The sequence below is a fragment of the Diabrotica virgifera genome, chromosome 3, assembly GCF_917563875.1.
Source record: "Diabrotica virgifera virgifera chromosome 3, PGI_DIABVI_V3a".
NCBI classification, from domain to species: domain Eukaryota; kingdom Metazoa; phylum Arthropoda; class Insecta; order Coleoptera; family Chrysomelidae; genus Diabrotica; species Diabrotica virgifera.
The window spans coordinates 39,423,954-39,442,921 of record NC_065445.1 but is presented as its reverse complement, the minus strand read 5'-3'; the positions used below and the strand labels follow the sequence as shown (position 1 = coordinate 39,442,921).

General features: G+C 33.0%; 1 protein-coding gene across 3 annotated transcripts in view; it reads left to right on the top strand.

Annotated features, from left to right (window-relative positions):
• Nucleotides 1–18,968, top strand: part of LOC114328980 (retinol dehydrogenase 11-like) — a 43,814-nt gene continuing 24,846 nt past the window's right edge. For all 3 annotated transcript variants that reach the window (XM_050647872.1, XM_050647873.1, XM_050647871.1), the window contains exons 1-2: nt 1–308; nt 11,404–11,733. In XM_050647872.1, coding sequence (XP_050503829.1) covers nt 164–308; nt 11,404–11,733 — 475 coding nt within the window. In that variant the 5' untranslated portion in view covers nt 1–163. The remainder of the gene's footprint in view (nt 309–11,403; nt 11,734–18,968) is intronic.

The following is an 18,968-nucleotide window of genomic DNA, read 5'->3' as shown; positions in this document are numbered from 1 at the left end:
TACGCTGTCAAAAACACATGATGAGATAAATAAAAATTTAATATTATATACTTTACGGTTCTGTCTTTTTCATAATTAATTAAGTATATTTTGTGTTAACTTTTAAGATTGCTATTTGTTTTAGTATTTTATATACATTTAGAGAGACTGTATATCAGCAATAATGTTGTTTTTTTTACTTTATATTATATTTGCTTTAGTAATATTTAACTTGATCTTCAAATTTTACGTCAAGTTTAATACTATGTCGTGTAAGAATAAGGTTTGTCTTGTAGGAAAAACGGTTATAGTTACAGGATCAAATACAGGTGAGAAATTTTTGAACTAATTTTCCTTCTTCCTATGCTATAGTGCAGCGTTTCCCAAACTTATTTTTCCGTGGCCCGGTTATTTTTGTGCTGATCCTTCGTGACCCACTAATTTTTTTGTATACCCTGGCGTGTGTATGTGTACCTACATGAAAACATACTTAAATGTTTATTATAGTTTTATATACAGGGTGTTTCATTAATAATTGTCCATATAGTAACTGGAGAAACCTTAGCACAAAATACGAAGATTTAACCTAAAACACTTAAATAAAATGTGGTTCCTTACTGAGTTACAGGGTGTTTTATCTAAATATTTAAAAATTATTTTTGCTCAGCATTTTAAAACTATTCGACGTATCCTTTTCGTACTTGGCAGAAAGTGCGATTACTAGACACCCTACTAAATTATGATAAACAAACGTTTCTAGCTACTATCAGAGGCGTACGATAGGGGATGGTGAATGGTTGACCCTTCTCAAATTCTACGCCACTGGAGGAATTACTATTTTAGTGCCAATTTTAGATTCTACAATACTTTCTACATAAATAATATACTCTTCATTGGTAACCATAAAGTCATTAGTTTTCGAGATATTTGAAGTTACATATGAAACGGCACAGTTATTTTGATTAATTTATGCTATGATTCATATGATTAAAATTTAAAAATTATTTGTACCCAGTACTTTAAAACTATTTGGCGTATCCTTATCATACTTGACATAAAGTGGAGGTACTGAACACCCTACTAAATTAAGATAAATAATCATTTCTAGCTACTACCAGAGGCGTACGACAGGGGATAGTGGCTGGTTGACCCTTCCCAAATTCTATGCCACTGACAAAATTGCTATTTTAGTGTAATTTTTTGATTTTGCAATACTTTTCATATAAATAATATACTCTTCATTGGTAACGATAAAATGATTAGATTTCGAGATATTTGAAATTAAAAATGAAGCGACACAATACACTGATCAAAATAACCGTGTCGTTTCATTTTTAACTTCAAATATCTCGAAAACTAATGACTTTATCGTTACGAACGAAGAGTATATTATTTTCATAGAAAATATTGGAGACTCCAAAAATTGAACTAAAATAGCAATTTCGCCAGTGGCGTAAAATTTGGAAAGGGTCAACCTTTCACTTTCCCCCGTCGTACGCCTCTGGTAAAAGCCATAAACGTCTGTTTAACATAATTTAGTAGTTCGTACAGTACCAATACTTTCTGCCAAGTATGAAAAGGATACGTCGAATAGTATTAAAATGCTCAGCAAAAATATTTTTTAAATTTTTAGATAAAACACCCTGTAACTCAGTAAGGAACCACATTTTATTTAAGTGTTTTAGGTTAAATCTTCGTATTTTGTGCTAAGGTTTCTCCAGTTACTATATGAACAATTATTAATGAAACACCCTGTATTTTAATAAAGAATCATTACTAATGTAGCTCAAACAAAAATGTAATAAAACATAATAAAAATCAAATACTTTATTAACGAGAAACATGCAGTTTTTTCTGGTTAACTAAAAACTTCACATTCGGAAGAAAATATGTTAATTTTATTTGGATTTCAAGGACACTGGTTTTCGAGGAAAATCACTGTTGAAAACCCTGCCTCACACTTATAGGTCGTAACAAAAGGAATTAAAAACTTTATCGTTTACAGCCAAAAATCTATCAGTGGTATTTTGTCAAATATGTCTTTGAGTGCCCTATCACAAGATAGTCCACTACTGGGATTCTACGTCCATTTTAAATTGCTTCCTTATCCATGCTTTGTTGCTGTGGATGGTGGGAAAATATTCCTTCAGATTTGCCTCACAATGCTACTACATTGCTACCTTGTAATATCATATTTAAATTGTTCAATAAGTCAAAAATATCACAAAGATAGGCCACCTTGATTAACCAACAGAAATCATGTAAACTGTTTTTAAATTGAAGTATTGCATCCCTAGCCGTTGGTGGATGTTGTTATAAAAACCTTGAAATCTCTTACTTGAATTCAATAAGTATTTTTAAAACATTCAATTTTGATAGCATTCCATTTTGTTACACTTCGCAGTGTAACAGAAGATGTTCATGTTCACTCCCCATATCTTTGCACAATACAGAGAATACTCTTGAGTTCAGTCGGCCAGATTTTATGAAGTTTATAAATTTTATACAGTCTTGCATAGATTCGGTTAAAAACAGTGGCATTTTTTGAGATCTAATGCCTCTCCGTGGATGCTACATCGCACCCAAACACATTCTGGTGCTACGGCTTTGATCCTCGGAAAAGCCTGGCGTCAGTCAGAGAGCGGCCTTAAAAAGCAAGTTGTGAAACGACGAGGTGACCCGGCATTTTGCTTTCATGGCCCGGTACCGGGTCGCCATCCAACATTTGGGAAACGCTGCTATAGTGCTTTGACGAATTATCTTAAGGTCAGACGTCTGTCTTTTGTGGCATGCAAAAGTTTGCCAGTGTTAGTTATGCCTGTCTAGTTCTTTATATTTCGCAGCCACACAATTGTTTGCGACCTACTCCTCTCTTGCCTCAATTTTTCGTTGGATGATTAATTGTGGGATTGCGTATTTCTCCCCTCTCAGGATATGGCCTAGGCAGTGGCGGCTCGTGGCTTTAGGGACAGGGTCGACAAGGTTTTTTTCTCCTCAGATAGGTATACCATCTAATTGAAAGGCTTCAATCATCATAGAAGATTTTTGTTTTTTTTTTATTTTTTTGTTTTTTTTTTGTTTTTCTCACATAGATTTAGATCCTAAACATGTTTATAAATTAACTTCAGTCTATGTTGTTTGGGCGTAGCAAAATGGGTTATAACATCATCGTAAAATTTATTAATGTGTTGGAGAGATTTTAATAGTTTTTTTCTATTGACATTTGAGAAAAGCTTGACATGCTCTTTTGTTTCATGGTGTTTCGACAATACGTTTTGACACTTTTGAGACAAGAGAAATCCAATTCATTTAAGGCTATGGGTACAAAATTCGCAAGTATTTTACGGCTATCCCTAACTTTTCTGTCTTTACATGGCAAATTACGTGTAGTAAAATTCACACTGGTATGGATATGTACAAATTACTAGAATGTCATTCTACTTGTCAATGTCATAACTAGCTTAAAGAGATGGCTTTTGAATGTTCTTGGATAACTGTTTTTTTTTGTATAATTGGAAATTATTAATTCAGTTAATAAATGTGATAATTTTTTCACTAGCTATGTATTCAGTGATTGTAATAATTTATATGTACCTACAACAAAAACTAATACTCAATCGAGAAAAGAGGAAAAGTGTTAAAGTGACTTTTTAATAATATATTGTTACCTACTATGGTGCGCTTACAATTTTGAATATCTTTAACAACAAAATACTTGGATCACAGACTATATCTTGATTTATTCTCTGCTTCTATCTTCCATAAATAATACACGATAAATAACTTTTTATAAAGTTCACCTCTTAAATCAATTATTTATCCAATATTATTTAATCAACAACTAAAAATATTCCCGATTCATGTTAAATAATTATTTTAAATTGTCACTGATTGTCAGTGTCTGACTTACAATATTCTATTCGACGACTAAGTGCGTTGTATGACAAAGATAGATTTGGAAAATATTACCACGGACATTGTGTTCATTTTTTTCGAATCCTGAAAAAACCACTAAATATTTTTGAAAAATCTAAACGCAGAATGAAAGACTAAATTATTACCCAGGGCGGAAAGTCCCTTAGAATAAATGAAAAGTTTATTTTGAATGAGATATTTGAAATTAAAAATAACACTAAATTTTCTCTTAGTTTTTCACCCCTGTAACTTATTAAAATAAATATTATAGAAGTTCTCAGGGACTTTCGGCCCTCGCTAATAACGTAATCTATCATTCTGAGTTTAAATTTTTTCAAAATACTTATTAGTTTTCTCAGGATTCGAAAAAAATGAATCCCAATTTGAATAGCATTGCAGCCGAAAAAACGTACCGATCCTCTTAAGAGGAAACAGTAGCGATCAACAGGGAGCAACAAACGCGTTCCAAGATTGCGGCTGTAATTTTAAATATTTTGTGGAGATATTTGGCACACTTATTCGTAATATAATAAAGAATGACGATACATAGCCCAATTTCAGAAATATGTTAGTATGTGGAAATTACTCTATAACTAAATAAAATATTGCAAAACGGAGCCTGTACCGCCATTAAGAAAGACAAAAAAATACACTTTCTTCAAATAAATTTTTTTATCCCGTGCCTAGATTTTGTGTCACATTGAAACTACCAAAAATCGATTTTTTATAACAAGAAATCGAACGTCACTGATTTGGCAACATTTCGCCCCTATGTGTATAAAAATTATTGTTTTTGATAGTATAAACGTCACTGTCAGTGTCGAATCACCGACGCACTGTTGCCTCACTTTTGAAAGTTCGCAGAACTTTCGGAATCTTGGACCGCATTTGTTGCTACCTGTTGATCGCTACTGTATCACCTTAAGGCAAAAGTTGGTAGCAATGAGAGAATTCATGATAATAATTTATTAATTTCGGGAACAGTTTGTTGCAATGAACTGCAGTATATAAAATTATATATATTTTGTAACTTATCCCATCTTCCGAAAATATTTGGATCAGCATATAAAACTTTTAATTAATTTCTTTAGTTATTTATTTGATTAAAGGATGATGCATAATTTTAATACACTTGTCTAATAGATATTTTGAAAATTCTTTGGCGTAACTTTTAAATTTTTGCAAATCTTCAAAATTTGAAAAAAAAAGGAGTATCTATTTGCACAAATAATAATAGTATCAAAAATTTCAAAATATACTTGTTTTTCGAGATCCGTGTCATACTTTTGTATTTTTTGGGGGTGTTCGGAAATATCAAGCGAATCCAAAACGTCACTACGTATATTATATTGAAAATTACTATCTCTAAGATTTTTTACCAGCTTTGTTATTCTATTTTTGGAATAAATAATGTCAGTTGACTGATTTTCAACAACATTGAATATCTTATCACTTTGGGTAATACTTTCTTAAAAATATGTAAAAAAATATTAAAAGAATAATTATTTAGTAAAGTTTTCAAACCGATTGCTTCACGAATCGAGATAATATCATCACTTGCAAAATTGTCGCCTTTTTTAATAAAATAAAATTAAAAACTTCCAAAAGTTGTTTACGAAAATCTGCTACAATGAAAATTTTTTGCTCAATTAGAAATCCAATGAAATCAATTAATTTGTGGTCATCTGATTGAATACAACCAATAAAACCAACATTATACTGAAAACAGATCCCATGGGCTGTTTTCACTCAATCATGTAGCTATGGATACCTACATTTCGTTTCATTTCGATTTTGACATTTCAAATATTCAATATTTCAAAATGTCACGATTTGGTTGTAATACTGATGAGAATATTAATGAAATTATCGAATCAAATATACCAAAGAATACTTGTTAATTGCACATTTAAATAAATTGTTTCTGCTCTGTATTTTTTTTTCATAACCAGCAAAAAGTTTTCTATCCGAATAACCCTCGAACATTGATAAATGCTCAAAAATTTTTTAACAACTTTCTCAAGCTTGTTGCTTACAGGCAACAGACCTCCGCCTACGGCGTCGGTCTGTTTCCAAGCAACAAGCTTTCGAAATCTGTTATAAAATTTTTTCGAACAATTATCAATATCCTTGGGTTATTACTACTGAAAACTAACCGAGATTTAAAATTCCAAAAGCTACTTTATTTTGGTAATGGAAATGTATAATTGGTTGCCTAATATTCCACAGCGCAGCGCTTCAAATCGTAGATCTAGGGACGGCTCGCCGTCCCGGTCGAAGCTGATCTTATAAAAAAGAATTCATACTATCGCAATCGGATGCACGGCTGGGATTATTAATTTGAAAAGTTTCTTATTGATTGATCGAATTCTTTTAAAAACAATGAATAACATTTAGTCTGTATTATCTCACAGATTTTTTTTTATTTTACAGAAACAAATATCATCAACTCTGGATTAAATTAAATATTTAGAAAATCTACAATGTGTCCATAATGTGTGGGTCGGCACTGCCGACCCTGCCGACCCTGACAGGCCGCCACTGGGCCTAGGTATCCAATCTTTCGTGCCTTGACCAAGTTGAGCAATTCTCTCTCAGTATTTGATCTTCTGAAGACTTCTTCGTTTTTTACCCTATCTGTCCATGGTATGAGGAACATTCTTCTGAAGGTCCACATTTCAGAGGGCCAGGACATTTGTTGCGTCCTATTTCTCTCTTGCCTTCAATTGTATTCTCGATTATAAGTTGAAGGAACTGGAATTTTTCTTTTCGTATGATGTGATCCAGATACTCGGATTTTTGATGGTTTCGAAAAGTTGACGTTCTTGGTTGATTCTTTTAAGAACATCTACATTTGTGCCGTATATATTTTCGTCGTCCATGGTATCTTTAGGACACGGCGATAAAGCCACATTTCGAAGGCTTCTAATCTCATTATATCTCTCGTTTTGAGTGAGTGTCCAGCCCTCTACGCCATATAGCAGTACCGACCATACGTAACACTTGGTAAACCTTAATCTCAGTTGAAGATCGAACTCTGAACAGGTCAGTACCTTTCTGAACACTTCCCTTCCTTCTTATATGTGTGGGTTTGGATATAGAATTGTCTATTTTTAATTCTGCCGTTTGATACGTCGACCAGTCGCTTGAAATCCCGCTTTGTGGAGTTTCTATTAGTAGATAACAGGATGGTGATCCGTCTAGCAGGGCTCTAAGGAAATGCTTGCTTGATTTCAGTCTAGCAGGATACGGCTGGTGGCTAAATAGGGGATGGCGGTTTTCAACGGTTTGTTTGGATCTTTGGATGAATTCTTGAGCAGTTCTAAGGAAGTCAGGATATCAGAGGCCTTAAGCTTTATATAGTTTATCAAAGGGAGTTGATCTTATACACCCGGTAACGAGTAATGAGTCTGCAAGTTTCGTTTAGACTCACATTCACTTTCTTGGTGTACGCAAGGTGTACGCAGATCTTCTCCATACGAGCATGCGTATTCCGCTGTTGACAAGCATACCGCATGAGCTGTTGATCTTAGTACTGTGGGTTTGGCGCCAAATTTACTATTGTTAAGTTTACTTGAAAGGTTGCTGCACGTATTCACCCTCTTTTGTTTTCTTTTACAGTGGAAACTGTAGGTTAATGAGCGGTCTAGTGTGACTCAGAGGTATATTGGATTTTCGGTGTGCTTTCATCATCTTTTGGTGCCTATTCATTTCGAATATTGGCGATCATTCTGGCTATAATTATTTTATTAACTAATGCTTTAAACAAATTAGTTGTTGTTGTGGAGAACTATTTCCTCAGGTTCTTTAACCATGATATTCTTCTTCTCCCAATTCCTTGCCTTCCGAATACTTTGCCTTGAAGTATCACCTTCAGTAACCTGTATTTAGTGCCGTTTCTCATTATGTGTCCGAGATATTCTAACTTTCTCCTTTTAATGGTATACATCACCTCTCTTTCTTTCCCCATTCTTCGTATTACGGTCTCGTTGGTTATCTTGTCCGTCCATGATATCCTTAAGATTCGCCTGTGCAGCCACATCTCGAAGGCTTCAAGTTTTTTCTCGATCGCTTCAGTGAGTGTCCAGGATTCAACTCCATAGTATAATATTGAGAAAGTATAACATCTTAGGAGCCTTACTTTTATCTCCAGATTAAGGTTGTTACTTTTAAAGAGTTTGGCCATGTTATTGAATGCACTCCTAGCCTTCTCTATTCTACATTTTATTTCTTGTGAGTGATCCCATTGTTCATTTACTATTGTTCCTGTGTGCTTTAGTTAGCAAGGTCTTATTCCAGGTAATGCTGAGTTTCCTTTTGGCCAATCAGGACTGAAGGTTAAAAGCGCAGACCTGAGTTTGGGTTGGATTTGGTCTTGTAGACTTTTCTTTATACATAATAATTGGACATAAAATTCAGAGCAGCTTCCAATTCTTGTTCGCTCTCTTCAAAGGTTCTTAAACCTTCGGCTGTGACGCCTTCGTATAAGAAGTTACTAGTAAACGTTGGCGTTGGTTGATCATTAGTGTATAGGTTGAAGAGTATAGGTGCTAGTATGCTACCCTGAGCAGTTTGTTTGGGTTCACCACCGAAATTTCTTTTTCTTAAGACTCACGTAGAATCATTTTTAAAGCAGTGATTCCAATATTTTGACAAGATCGTAGTCCTTAAGAATGGCATAGACTTTCTGCAGTAGGTTTCTGTGGTTTATGGTTTCATTTGCGGCGCTTAGGTCGACGTGAGCTAGGCCTCTTACTTTTTTTTCTTCAAATACATTTTCGATTTGCTCCATCAGAGCTAGAACTTGGGGTTGCTGGTTCTCCCAAATATGAGCTGTGGTATGATTTTTGTATCAACCGCTTTCTCTGTGCGGTTCAGAACAAATGTTTCATACAGCTTGTATAGGTTGCAGAGAAGCTATATAGGGCGGTAAATCTTTGGCGTTTCTAAGTCTTTACCAGGTTTTAGTATAGCTATGACTTTTGCTCTCCTTCATAGTTATAGTATTTGAAATGTCGTTCGGCAATTATTGAACAAGTGTACGAAACAGCTTTCTACCAAGGTTCCAAAATGATTAATTTGTTCCACCTATATATCATCGACTTGTGCCTTTCCTATTTTTAAGTGAATTTAGTTGGAGCCTGGTAAGAGACTCGAATTAAATCAAAATTCAACCGTCTATGTTCATTCTGTTTCACGTTATACTCGACACAGAGTACAAAATAATGGTGATTTAGATGGGTAAACTGTTGATCCATTAGAGGAATAGAAATATTCCGAGCATCGCCTTTAATGCTGTGATTACTCTTGGGGTTTTGCAGTTTATCTTAATCTCTATTGACAACATTTCAGCTTTCCTCATTCTTCTTCTTCTTCTTATTCAGGTGCCATCTCCGCTACGCAGGTTGGCAATCAGTGTAATCATTATTTTCTGTTATAAGTGTTCCTAGATAAGTGTACTTTTTTTACTATTTCGATTTGATGGCCCTCTACTATCAAGATTTCGTTATTATTATGGTTGTTTTTACTAATTTTCATAAACTTCGTCTTTTTGAAATTGAGAGAGAGTCCGTACTCCCTACTACACCTTACTATTTTACTTATGAGTATTTGCAGGTCTTGTAAACTATCGGCTATTATTACTGTATCATCTGCATATCTCATGTTGTTAACTAAGACTCAATTTACTATTATGCCGACTGTTTCATCTTCCAGAGTTTCTCGCATTACCTCTTCAGAATAAGCGTTAAAAAATAAAGGTGACAGCAAACAGCCTTGCCCGACTTCTCTCTTTATTTCCATTTCTTCAGATGTTTCTTTTTCAATTATTACTATTGCTCGCTGATTGTAATAGAGGTGTGTTATTAGTCTTAAATCTCTTTCATCTAGGTCTCTAGGTTTTTAGTTTTCAGAACTTCCATGAGTCGATCATGTTTTACTTTATCAAACGCTTTATTGTAGTCTATAAAACAGACGTAAAGAGGACGTTTAACATCCAAACATCTCTGTGTCAGCACGTTGACGGAAAATAATGCCTCTCTGGTACCCATACCATCGCGGAACCCATATTGAGTGTCACTAATATCCAGCTCCAGTTTAGAGTGTACTCTGACGTGGATAATTTTCAGCAGAATTTTCAAGGTATGTGACATTAGGCTTATGGTTCGGTAGTCACTGCATTCTTTGGCATTCACTTTCTTTGGCAAACAAACAAATGCTGATGTCAACATTTCTCTAGGGATGATTCCCTAGTATAGATAGCGTTGAACAGTTCTACTATTATGTCCAGGTTTTTCTCGTTGACCAACTTTATTAGCTCGCTACGTAATTCGTCTGGACCAGCAGATTTATTGGTTTTTATAGAGTCTATTGCCTGACTAACTTCTGATTTGGTTATCTCTGGGCACACATCTCCGGTTTGGCTATCTACGGATGTAATAACTTCTCTCTGGTCCAGGAGCGTCATTTGAAATTTTGATAGATGGGGGGGGGGGGGGCAAGCATTATATATACAATACATTTATATGCAAACATAATACAAAATTGATCTATTTTTTGTAAATTTCAGTAATTTTAGTAATTTTCATGAAATAGTTCCTCGATGTACTCTTTCTATCGTCGTAGTTTTCGTTCTGTCTCCATTATAACATTTCCATTTTTGTCGAGCAATACATTTAAGGTTCTTCTATTTCCTATTCCGGCTAGTTCTTTGACATTTTTATGTAGGTTGAAGTTGCCATATCTGTTTTGCAGTTCTTCTATTTCTTTACATTTTTCAGAGAAGTAGGTTTCTTTAGTCTCCCTAATTTTTCTTCTTATTTGGTTTTGAAGCTGTTTATAGCGGGTATTATTGATGGTTTTGTTTTTTCTTCTTTCATTCATCAACTCTAGAATTTCCTCCGTCATCCATTCTTCTTTCCTCATTAGAGGTTGCTAAAGGCATGCATTGGTATAATATTTCAATATATTTATCAACCAGCCGGTGCGCTTTGATGACGGGTAAATTCAGCCTTCTTAAGAGACTCTTTGATTATGGGTAGACCTAGAAACAGGTTTCGGAGGATAGTAAGAGGCTCGAATTTAATCGAAACGCAGACGTCTAAATTTATTTTGAATTTACTTTTTTATTCAGTTATTTTATGGTGAAAGGTATGTCAAAGTAGCTTTTTTCGATTATTGGCGCACGGTTGATACCTGTTTCTTTGATTGTGGTGTTGTTTGTCGTTAAGGGCGTTAATAAGTAGTTAGTGGGCTATCTGGTTGGGAGGAACGTTGGTGGGTGCTTTGTTCAACTTTGGATTACCGTGTGTTCACGGTAAGGCTTTTTGGCACGTTAAAATAATAGGTAATATCTGCACTTTAGTAGGTAATATCTGCAATGTAGTAGGTAATATCTGCTAAGAGTTTTAAGTAGCTATACGACTGTAGTTTATTTATCTTTAACATAAGTATACTCCTACTAAAACCCGCATAAAAGCTACTACTGTTAAGAATAATATTTTGTTTTAGGTATTGGGTATGAAACTGCGCTAGAGTGCGCTAAAAGAGGAGCACGAGTCATTGTAGCGTGTAGGGATCATCATAAAGGGACTGTAGCTGTTCAAAATATTAAAACTCTAACACAAAATCAGAACGTGGTTCTCAAAATTGTAGATTTAGCTTCATTAACGTCTGTTAAGAACTTTGCTACTAATATTTTACAAACAGAGGAAAAACTCGATATACTAATTAATAATGCTGGAACTCTAATGCTTGGCGATCGATTGACTGAAGATGGTTTTCAGTTAGAGATGCAAATTAATTACTTTGGGCCAGTGTTATTAACGCTTATGTTAGTTAGTAAGTAAATTTATTTTATATTTTATAATATATGAGCACTACAGGTCTAGCAAGCCCATGGCTTGATGTACTATTCTCTTCCATTCTCGTTTATCGTTAGCTTTCCATTTCCAGTTGGTTATGTTAAGTCTTGTCATGTTTCCTTTGACCTCATGGCTCCATCTTGTCTTCGGTCTTACCCTTCTCCTTCTTCCTACCAACGCACTAGATATTATTATTTTTCAGACTCTCGCTGAACTCATTCTCTGGACGTGACCCAGCCATCTAATTTTTGGAGCTCTTGTCACTGCTAGTATTTTAGGTTCTTGATAAAGCTCTCACAGGTTCTGGTTTGTTCTTCGCATCCATTGTCCATTTGCGTTCATCCCACCAAAGATTCTGCGCAGCACTTTTCGCTCACAAACTAATAGAATTTCTTGCTGATTTCTTGACGTAGTCCATGTCTCAGATGCATAAGTTACGATCGGGCTTATTACGGTTTTGTAGGTTCTTAACTTTGCTCCTCGGGATATCTTTTTTCCTTCTTAACAGCCTATTGAGAGCATATACTGCGCGGTTAGCTGACATAATTCTTCTACTTATTTCTTCTTGGATATTAGAGTCCCTTGTGAAAACACTTTTCAAGTATTCAAACCATTCCACTTCTTCGAATTTATATTGGATTCATTTTGTTGTTTTCATCGATACGTATTAAGCCTGAGTAAATTGTTTGTTTGACCATTAAATATATTTTGTTCTTTCTTCGGTAATATGTAATCTTTTGGTGACAGCTTTCTCGTCAAGCTGCTTGGCTGTTTCCATCAGTTCCGCTTTGCTCCGAGCTAATATTACCAGGACGTCGGCAAATGCTAAGTACTGGTGCTTCTTATAATATATAAGACCTGTTCTATTAATATTTTCTTTCTGTACAACCGTTTCCAATATTATGCTAAACATTACAGATGATAATGGATCATATTATATTTTAAAAATTCACAAGGAAAAAGTTTTCCTCTGGTTGGCTGTATATACCATGTAATACAAAAAAACAGTAAAATCCTTTATAAAAGGTATATTTAAAAACCCTCAAAAGGGCCACATCAAAATCACATAACTAGTTGTCGACTGGTTTAACAGTCATCATCAGTGCTTACGTGCAATGTACATGCTACCCACCAAGATAGTATTTAACAAAAATATGAGGGTCAAAGCCCAGTAAAAGAATAGTCTGGCCTGATTATCGAAGAATAGGCCATTTTTGGGAAAAGTTATTTACCAGCAATTTTATTGCTGGAATCGAAACTTATGATTGCATATATTAATAATATAGATATGCAAAGTCCGCAGATAGTGTGCTACTTTTTTTATAAACAAAATGGCGCCCGAAAATCGTGTTTTTTTCAATTTTTGCTCTATAACTCCAAAGATTTTAAATTTAGACCAAAAACACTCAAATAAAATTCACCGCAATTAAATTCTGCATAGAGACGCGTTTTTTCCGATTTACTTCGACGAAAACTTTCCCCGGAAAAGCGGGTTTTTCCAACAAAATCTTTAATTTTCAACTAAACTTTTAGATAAGTAGTTGTTAATCAATAATTAAATAACTTGGTAACGTAAAAGCCCTATCCGAATATATTATAATTCCAGAGGCCAATGGAAATTTAATGAACGGTTTAGCAACAATTGAAATGTTAATTAAAAATTTACGGTCACTATAATAACGACAATAATTATGATGCATAAGAATAACTACGATTTTTTCATAAAAAGACACTATACCTATCTAATGTACTTTACAGAATTGAAATTGGACCATCTAAGCGGCTTCAGGAATATTTTAAAATTATAAACAATTTTTTGGCTTATAAACAAATCGAATATCTCGGGAAATATAAAACTAAATTAAATTGTGAAAACGGTATTCGAAAGACAGCGGCAGGATGCTTCTTTTAAAAGAAAAAACGTTTAATTATGACGAGTGGTTCCTGAGACACAACCGGTCAAAGTTGACCGAAATTTACGGCAAAGATATAAAAAATAGGATCATAATTTTCAAACCATCACCTTGTTTTTATGTTCTCTTTCTCCACACCAATTTTTATTTTTTTAAAATGCTCATAACATATATTATTATAATAAAATCTATCGATAATACGTGTGAAAATTGCCAAAAATAGCAAAATTCCAATCAAAAATTAGGTTGGAGAAAATGTAACCCTCAAAGTTCAAAATCGGTATACGTTAAAAAAAATGCATTTTCTCGGCTTCCCATGGAGCAATTTCCTTCATTCTTTTTTGTTCCCAAGTAACTCGAGTAGAGCCATCGAACTAACGCATTATTAAATGTCAAACTTGCTTTTTTTGTTATAATAAATTAATTTATTTATTATAACACAATATTTTAATTTGTTTAAATAAAAATTGTTTAAATAATTATACAGCTTTCAAATGAGAATATTTATGTTTTTAACTTTAAAAGGTACACTTGTAGTAAGTTTACCTACAAAAAGCCTACAACGGGAAAAAATATGTAATTTTCTGTTCTTATAAATAAATTAATCTATTATAACAAAACAAAAGCAACTTTGACATTTAATAATGCGTTAGTTCGATGGCTCTACTCAAGTTATTAGGGAACAAAAAAAGAATGAAAGAAATTGTTCTATGGGAAGCCGAGAAAATGCATTTTGTTAACGTATACCGATTTTGAACTTTGAGGGTTACATTTTCTCCAACCTAATTTTTGATTGGAATTTTGCTATTTTTGGCAATTTTCACACGTATTATCGATAGTTTTTATTATAATAATATATGTTATGAGGGTTTTAAAGATATGAAAATTGGTGTGGAGAAAGAGGATAAAAATAAAAAGGTGATGTGTAAAAATTATGATCCTATTGTTTATATCTTTGGCGTAAATTCCGGTCAACTTTGACCGGTTGTATCTCAGGAACCAGTCGTCATAATTAAACATTTTTCTTTTAAAAGAAGCATCCTGCCGCTGTTTTTCGAATAACGTTTTTACAATTTAATTAAGTTTAATATTTCCCGAGATATTTTATTTGTTTATAAACCAAAAAATTGTTTATAATTTTAAAATATTCCTGAGGCCGCTTAAGGCTATGGGTACATAATTTGCAAATATTTTACGTGTATCCCTACTTTTTCTGTCTTTACACGGCAAATTACGTGTAGTAAAATTCACACTGGTATGGATATGTAAACATTACTAGAATGTCATTCTACTTGAAAATGTCATTAATTTAAAGAGATGGGTTTTGAATGTTCTTGGATAACTGTTATTTTTATAATTGCAAATTATTAATTCAGTTAATAAATGTGATAATTTTTTCATCAACTATGTATTCATTGATTGTAATAATTTATTTGTACAACAAAGACTAATACTCAATCGAGAAAAGAGGAAAAATGTTAAAGTGATTTTTTAATAATATATTGTTATGCAACGCTTACAATTTTGAACATCTTTAATAACAAAATACTTGGATCACAGAATATATTATCCTGATGTATTCTCTGCTTGACTTTTCCCCAAATAATACACAATAAATTAGTCCTGTCGCCAGGGGGGGTACAACGGCCTCGTTAATTCAGATGGACTTACCCAAGTTTTTTTTATGTATTTTGACCCGTAGAAAACGAATTTTTTGGGTAACAGTTGATCCGGATGTCGATAAGATTGTTATAGACCAAGAACTTGAGGAATCAAATAACAGCGATTTTTGGCAAAACAAAACAATATTTTGTATTTTTTGGGTCATTTTAAGCAAAAAATATTTCTACAAGTTTTTTAGTAGGATGCAGAGTTTTCGAGATAAACGCGGTTGAACTTTCAAAAAATCGAAAAACTGCAATTTTTAAACCCGAATAACTTTTGATTAAAAAATAAAATAGCAATTCTGCTAAGCGCCTTTGAAAGTTCAAGTCAAATTATGTCGGTTTTGATTATTTGCATTGCTAAAAATTTATTGTGTTATTGTTAAACAAAGCTACAAACAACTAGTGCGTGAGTGATGTTTCTATGATTTCTCATTTAAAATCGAACGAGTAGGTAGAATAGGTACTAGTGCAATCAAGACTATTTCTACGTTACATGCGTTAAAACGCATGTAAAAGCACGGGAAACCCTACGTGTTTATAGCTTTGTTAAACAATAAAAAAATAAATTTTTACCAATGCAAATAATCAAAACCGATATAATTTGACTTAAACTTTCAAATGCGGTAAGCAGACTTGCTATTTTATTTTTTAATCAAAAGTTATTCGGGTTCAAAAATTGCAGTTTTTCGATTTTTTTAAAGTTCAACCGCGTTTATCTCGAAAACTGTGCATCCTACGAAAAAACTTGTAGAAATATTTTTTACTTAAAATGGCCCAAAAAATACAAAATATTGTTTTGTTTTGCCAAAAATCGCTGTTATTAGATTCCTCAAGTTCTTGGTCTATAACAATCTTATCGACATCCGGATCAACTGTTACCCAAAAAATTCGTGTTCTACGGGTCAAAATACATAAGAAAACCTTGAGTAAGTCCATCTGAATTAACGAGGCCGTTGTACCCCCCCTGGCGACAGGACTAAATAACTTTATATTAAGTTCACGTCTTAAATCAATTATTTATCAAATACACTATATATCAATAATATTTAATCAATAACTCAACATATTCCCGATGCAATGTCAAATATTTAAAATTGTCACTGATTGTCAGTGTCTGACTGACAATATATGCTGACAATATTTTATTCGCCTGAGTGCGTTGTAAGACAAAGATAGATTTGGAAAATATTATCACGGTATTGTGTTCATTTTTTTCGAATCCTGAAAAAACCAATAAATATTTTTGAAAAATTTAAACGCAGAATGAAAGACTAAATTATTACCGAGGGCCGAAAGTCCCTTAGAATAAATAAAAAGTTTATTTTGAATGATATATTTGAAATTAAAAATCACACTAAATTTTCTCTTAGTTTTTCACCCCTGTAACTTATTAAAATAAACATTATAGAAGTTCTCAGGGACTTTCGGCCCTCGCTAATAACGTAATCTTTCATTCTGCGTTTAACTTTTTCAAAAATACTTATTAGTTTTCTCAGGATTCGAAAAAAATGAATCTCTATTTGAATAGCATTGCAGCCGAAAATACGTACCTATCCTCTTAACTAGTCCAATTTCAATTCTGTAAAGTAAATTAGATAGATATAGTATCTTTATATGAAAAAATCATAGTTATTCTTATGCATCATAATTGTTGTCGTTATTATAGCGACCGAAAATTTTTAATTAACATTTTAATTGTTGCTAAACTGTTCATTCAATTTCCATAGACTTTTGGAATTATAATATATACGGAAAGGGCTTTTACGTTATTAAGTTATTTAATTACTGATTCACAACTACTTATCTAAAAGTTTAGTTGAAAATTAAAGATTTTGTTGGAAACCCCGATTTTTCCGGGGAAAGTTTTCGTCGAAGTAAATCGGAAAAAACAAGTCTCTATGCAGAATTTAATTGCGGTGAATTTTTATTTGAGTGTTTTTGGTCTAAAGTTAAAATCTTTGGAGTTATAGAGCAAAAATTGAAAAAACACGATTTTTGGGCGCCATTTTGTTTAAAAAAAAAGTAGCACACTATCTGCGGACTTTGCATATCTATATTATTAATACATACAATAATAAGATTCGATTTTAGCAATAAAATTGCTGGTAAATAACTTTTCCTTGTATTTTGCTAATTAGCCCATAGTAGAAGTCCGTCAAGGAAACATTGGTTTAAAAAGATGCATAAAGTATGGATGTTTAAAATATTTAGCTAATCTGCCCCAGGTAACATCTGAGATGTGGATTTGACTTGTTTACATGTTGAGTGTATGACGGCAAGTAAAATGGCAGTTTTTGAATTTTGGTCCGATCATTTGTGGCTTTGCTAATTGCAAAATAAAACTAAAATTTCGAAAATAAAAAATTTGTCATAACTTTTGCGAAAATTAACTTAAGACTTTGATATTGCATGAAAAGTTGAGACAACCAGTACATATCATGCACAAAAAATATCAAGACGATTCGTCAATTAGTTTAAATTTTATTCAATTTGTTTTTCCAAAAGAGCTTTTTTTTTGCAATGTTATTGTTCAGAAAATAATAATGATACAGCAATTCTGTGAATTGCACATGAAAGAAGAATATTTATGTTTTCCAAGTTTTTAAAAAAATCTATAAAAAGTCATTTTTATCATTCCGAAAATATTTTACTAAAGTAGAGTCATTTTTAGCTTAAAAATAATTTGAAAAACTTTGTTAATATTGACTGTAGAGTAAATCTACTTTGGAATTACAAAAGCTGGTATTTTTACACGAATTTTCAAAAAAAACTTTTTGCCTAGGTTAATTGCGGTCAAAGTTAGCCACTTTTATTATTTAATTCACTGTTACTTCTATATACATAAAATGCTCCTGTAACAGTTTTGTTACCATATCCCTCCGAAACGGCTTAACCGATTTTTATGAAATTTTACACGTATATCCTGTAGGACTGAGAACAGGTTTTAATTTATTTTTCATGCCCATAAATTATAAGGGGGGTTGCCCCCTTGACATTTTTATTTATTTTCTTTTGACAAAATTGCCTACCTTAATTTTATATGGTGTAGAATGAAAAAATACATACAACCCTTGATTTTCACTCTTCTATCACCAACCCCTATTTTTTAATAGCCATCTTATATATTTGCATCTATACAATTCTCCTGTCACACTGTTAGTTGGCATACTTCTCCGAGACCGCTTGACCGATTGTTATGAAATTATAGAATGTATATTCGGTAGGTCTTAGAATCGGTCGTAATCTATTTTTCATATCCCTGAGTGAGAAGGGGGGTTCCCACTAACATGTTTGAATAATCAATTTCATTTTTTGAGTGCACGGATTTTAATAATTATTCCCCTCCCAGACCAAGAATCTATAATTTCGTTAGGACGTATTTTTAATGCTTTATTAACCACTTTATTGAAGTTCAAAGTTTAGTCAAACTTTACACATAAACTATATACCTTGAACTTCAAAATGGCGCAAGTTAGGTTGCTTAATTGTTATAAACAAAGTAGCTATGAATTAAATAAAAAAAGGAGCTAACTTTGACCTTGACTAACCTAGGCAAAAAGGTTTTTTTTGAAAATTCGTGTAAAAATACCAGCTTTTTAAATCCCAAAGTAGTTTTAGTCTAGAGTCAATAT